General features: G+C 42.1%; 1 protein-coding gene across 1 annotated transcript; it reads left to right on the top strand.

Annotated features, from left to right (window-relative positions):
- The first annotated feature begins 305 nt into the window (after positions 1-305).
- On the top strand, positions 306-1,934 carry DRD1 (dopamine receptor D1). The gene has a single exon (XM_009082939.1). It carries the CDS (start codon positions 548-550, stop codon positions 1,904-1,906), a length of 1,359 nt encoding a protein of 452 aa, XP_009081187.1. The 5' UTR covers positions 306-547; the 3' UTR covers positions 1,907-1,934.
- The last annotated feature ends 2,945 nt before the right edge of the window (positions 1,935-4,879 follow it).

The following is a 4,879-nucleotide window of genomic DNA, read 5'->3' as shown; positions in this document are numbered from 1 at the left end:
GATGGAGTGTTTCATCAGTGAGACATTTAGGGAACTAGAGAAAAGGCACTTTGTATAACACGCTTCAGTAAATATGAAGGGCTAGTGCAATGGACACTGGAAACACTCGATCAATAGTCTATTTAAGTGGGAATATATGCAAGCATGGAAAAGTGATTGCTTTCCTCTCTGTGGGGTGTGTTTGCAGAGGACAACAGCAGAACGTTTGCAGGTGAGCTGTTGCAGTTACTGAGCAAGTAGTAGTAGCTGTGTGAGCTACTTCATGCCGGGGTGGTGCAGTGTGTTTCTGAAGGGATTGCTAAAAACCCCAGTCTGTAGGGTGGACTGGGTTTGTGCATTTTCAGTTCTGCTTGTAGAGCTTTCAGGATGTGGTTCAGGGTGATTCAAAGTGGGTGAGGTCTGTCCAGGGACAAAGGGACTGTAAGAAAGGACCTTTGGTCTGTTTGGTGATGAGTAATTAATGGACGTCTGATGTCTCTGATGTCTGCAAGGAAAGGAGCTGATGTCACCATGAAAATCATGATATGATTTTCCCTCAGGAGAAACTATGACTTGGAACGACACCACTATGGACGGGGAAGGGTTGCTGGTGGAAAGGGACTCTTCTTCCTTTCGGATCCTCACGGGCTGCTTCCTCTCGCTACTGATCCTCTCCACGCTGCTGGGAAACACGCTGGTCTGTGCAGCTGTCATTAGGTTTCGCCACCTCAGGTCCAAGGTGACCAACTTCTTTGTCATCTCCTTGGCCGTGTCAGACCTCTTAGTGGCAGTTTTGGTCATGCCTTGGAAGGCTGTGGCCGAGATCGCTGGTTTCTGGCCTTTTGGTTCATTTTGCAACATCTGGGTGGCCTTTGATATTATGTGCTCCACAGCCTCCATCTTAAATCTCTGTGTCATTAGTGTGGACAGATACTGGGCCATCTCCAGCCCATTTAGGTACGAGAGGAAAATGACCCCCAAGGCAGCCTTCATCATGATCAGCGTGGCATGGACTTTGTCCGTGTTGATTTCCTTCATCCCTGTGCAGCTGAACTGGCACAAGGCTACAACCACGAGCTTTTTGGACCTAAATGCCAGCTTACAAGGTATAAGCATGGACAACTGTGATTCTAGCCTAAACAGGATGTATGCCATCTCCTCTTCCCTAATTAGCTTCTATATACCAGTGGCCATCATGATAGTAACTTACACGAGGATATACCGGATTGCTCAGAAGCAAATACGACGCATCTCAGCTCTGGAGAGAGCAGCAGTGCATGCCAAGAACTGCCAGAACACGAGTGGCAACAGGAGCAGTATGGACTGCCAGCAACCAGAGAGCAACTTCAAAATGTCCTTCAAGAGGGAAACAAAGGTTTTAAAGACTCTGTCGGTGATCATGGGGGTGTTTGTGTGCTGCTGGTTGCCATTTTTTGTATTGAACTGCATGATTCCCTTCTGTGAGCCTACCCAGCCATCCAAGGGAGCAGAGGCTTTCTGCATTAATTCCACCACCTTCGACGTTTTCGTATGGTTTGGATGGGCCAATTCTTCCCTCAACCCCATCATTTATGCCTTCAATGCTGATTTCCGCAAGGCATTTTCCACCCTGCTGGGCTGCTACAGGCTCTGCCCCATGTCTGGCAATGCCATAGAGACTGTTAGTATCAACAATAATGGAGCAGTTGTTTTCTCAAGCCAACATGAGCCCAAAGGGTCCAGCCCCAAAGAGTCCAATCTGGTTTATCTGATTCCACATGCAATTATCTGCCCAGAAGAAGAACCTCTCAAAAAGGAAGAGGAAGGTGAACTATCTAAGACCTTGGAGAAAATGTCTCCAGCACTGTCAGGTATCTTGGATTATGAAGCTGATGTTTCTTTGGAAAAGATCAATCCCATTACACAAAATGGGCAGCATAAAACCTGAACAGTAAGGTTTACTCAGCAAGACCTAATGGTGTATATTGGAATAATCTTTTTGGGAAAAAAAGAAAAAGAGATATACAAGAATTTTTTGTAAGAAACTAAGCTCTAGGGAGAAAGAAACCACATTTACACCAAGCCCAGAATTAATTTTTTTTTCTTGGCATTCAAAGCAAATTTAACATTTTAATCAGAAAAAAAGATACTGAAAATTGGTGAGAAAAAAGGATGTTAAACTGTACTGTTCACACTGAGGGAAACACACAAATTTAAGCACAGTGCAGTGACAATTCTCTACCCAGAGAAAGCAATTTCCATCTTAAAATGAGGCAAAAGATAAATGTTGAGTATTTCAAGATTAATGTTTACTAGAAGTTAAAAGATTTGCTGTGTCTTGTGATAGTGGGTGTTAACAGGTCCTAACTGAAGCCTGAGGGATTGTCAAGGTAGGTAGATGCCTTCTTAAAATTATTTCTGACAAACAATTGAGCCTTATAATGAGAATGGTTATTTTTCAAGCTTTGGGAGGTAATATGTTGATACTGGTTTTATTTATTTATTGGTTTAAATTGATATTTTTCATATGTTAGAACAGATCTAGCTTTATTTATGTTATTTAAGATGTCTAAATAATGGGATATTTTTGGAGTGTCCTAACTGCATTTTGACCAGTCAACCAGTCAGCACTTTATTATGAGCTCGGATAGTCTGGAGAGCTGGTGAGGGGAGTGGAGAGTGAAGAGGAATGAGCTAAGAAGCTCATCAAGAAGGGAAGGAATCGACAGAACTGAGTGGGGTTGGTTTGCTTATGGGCTTTTTTTCCTTTTGAAGTGGGATTTCTTTCAAGAGATAGGACCAGAGTTGACTGAGTTGTGAATTCTCTTCCCTTATAGAAATCAAAGAAATTGCTGCTATTTATTTTTAAAAAGTTTCCTGTTACAAAGACTTTGCTAGAATGTCGAGTTTGTGGCTCTGTAAATACCTTAAACATGACTACAACCTTAAGAAGAATCCAATTTGGGGAGGAAAGCTTCTTAGATAACAATTCTTAGTACATAATGTTTTGTATTTATGTAAGATAAAACAGCTTTCTCAGACTTTTCTTATTTCAAGTCTTGGATATCTTTTCTGAACAAACACAATGGGTTATAATGGTAGTAAAGATGCCAAACCTTGTTCCCATCGGTGTTACTGCAGGACCACCTGGATCATTGCTGTCTGTCTGCTCCTCTATCACAGTCAGAATCCAAACATGAGGTACCTGGTGCTTTACTTTGGGAACTGGGAGGACGTGACGTGTCAGTAACTGCCATGTCAATACACATTCAATAAGGAATAGTGCCTCATTGCCATTTGGGATTAAGACATTTCTAAACACAGATGGAACTGCAGCCCCAACCTCAAAATCATCCTGTGAACTCCAAAACAACAACAGCAAAAAAAGTTGCTAATGGTTAATTAAACAAAACCTGCTACTTTTCCATTGTCCTTCCCTGCTGCTTTCCCTTGGTAATGCCAAAAGCAATCAGTGAGCATTAGCAACAGGAACATTGGGTGTGAATATTCAGCAGCATTCAAAGAAGTTGATTTCATTCCTGAATGGGAGAAAATACCCAACTTTTTCATAATATATATCACAATTTAAAAAAAAAAGGTGTTGTCAGGAAAAGAGAACTGAGAGGGAACAAAAATCTCAAGTCTAACAAACTCTATACATCCTGCATCAGGTCTGTGTATTTATGTATTGTGAATGTTTTCATAATTTTATTGCCTGTATGCTGCTTTCATACATATAATAAAATTATTTTGTGAACAGAAGGTCAAATAAAACAATCTACATTGCATTTATTAAATACATGCTGGGTTTTGGCAGTTGTATTGGTTGTGTTCAAGGGAAGGATGGTTCCTTTTACTTTCCATTTGCCCTTACTTATTTGGGATCACACCCATGAAGCAGAAGGGAATTTCTGTTAGAAGGCAGGGGAAAACCTTCCTGCTAGAGGCCTTTGAGCCCTTGCTCTAAACTGGGATTTGAAAGCACTAAAAGCAGTTTGGAAACAACCACACTCAGTTCTATAACATAGTGTAATTAATATAATGAGTTAAAATCTGTAAAACTTGACCTACTGCTGACTCTTACTTCAATAGTTTTTTGCCTTGGTGTAACAGTGTAGTGAACTCGGTTTGTAGCTTGATTTGATTGTTGTTTTTCCCTTTCTTCTCCCTTTCTTTTTCCCCAAGCTGTGGAGTACTTCTCAGAGCCTGATACAGCCTGATACAGCCCCACTGCTAGTATCTGTTTTGTGGAGCAAAAATGAATCATTTCAGAAGTGAGGTGATGGTGGGTTCCCCTCTCTTCCTGGCAACCCTCTCCTTTGTGTTTACCTCTGTCAGCAGATTCGTTTAGAAAGGAAGAAACAAACCTATGTGGTCACTTCTGCCTTGAGCATTACCAGCATGACCCATGCAGCGCTGGGACCTGAGCTGGTGCAGGAGCTCTGAGGATATCCAGCTCTCCCTCCCTGGATGCTCTGGGGGTCAGTGGAGCAGCAGGTCTGACAGCAGACAGGGAATTGTGGCTGCCTCCAGCCTTACACCCTTCAGTAAAGTCTTACATCCTTCAGTAAAATCCCTTGCATGGTGCTAATGCCTCATTTTTTGGGTACTTTTGAGGAGTTACTTGTTAAAAAGTACACAGGCCAAAGATGAAGTTCTGTGGTTTCTTATTTATGTTCAAAACTCCCAGAAGTCTGGTAACAATAGGAAAATACAGAATACGGTTTAAGGAGATCATGCAAAGCAAAATGCTGGTTTTACACTATTTTATAGGGGGGTGATTTGTATTCTGAAACCTTTGGTTGCTCTGCTGTGACCAGGGGCTATCCCAGGACCTTCCTCCTTGCACAAGCACCTGAGTTTCAGGGGGTGAAGTCAAAGTTGGTGAAGTGCTGCTGCTATTGCTGCCTGCAGTGTCCCT

The sequence above is a fragment of the Acanthisitta chloris genome, unplaced genomic scaffold (assembly GCF_000695815.1).
Source record: "Acanthisitta chloris isolate BGI_N310 unplaced genomic scaffold, ASM69581v1 scaffold7749, whole genome shotgun sequence".
In the NCBI taxonomy this organism is placed as follows: domain Eukaryota; kingdom Metazoa; phylum Chordata; class Aves; order Passeriformes; family Acanthisittidae; genus Acanthisitta; species Acanthisitta chloris.
The sequence above is the reverse complement of the archived record's forward strand: the minus strand, read 5'-3'. Positions and strand labels throughout refer to the sequence as shown.

Bases quoted from the DNA above. Each gene is read 5' to 3' on its own strand.
- DRD1 (XM_009082939.1), top strand. From the start codon at position 548: ATGACTTGGAACGACACCACTATGGACGGGGAAGGGTTGCTGGTGGAA.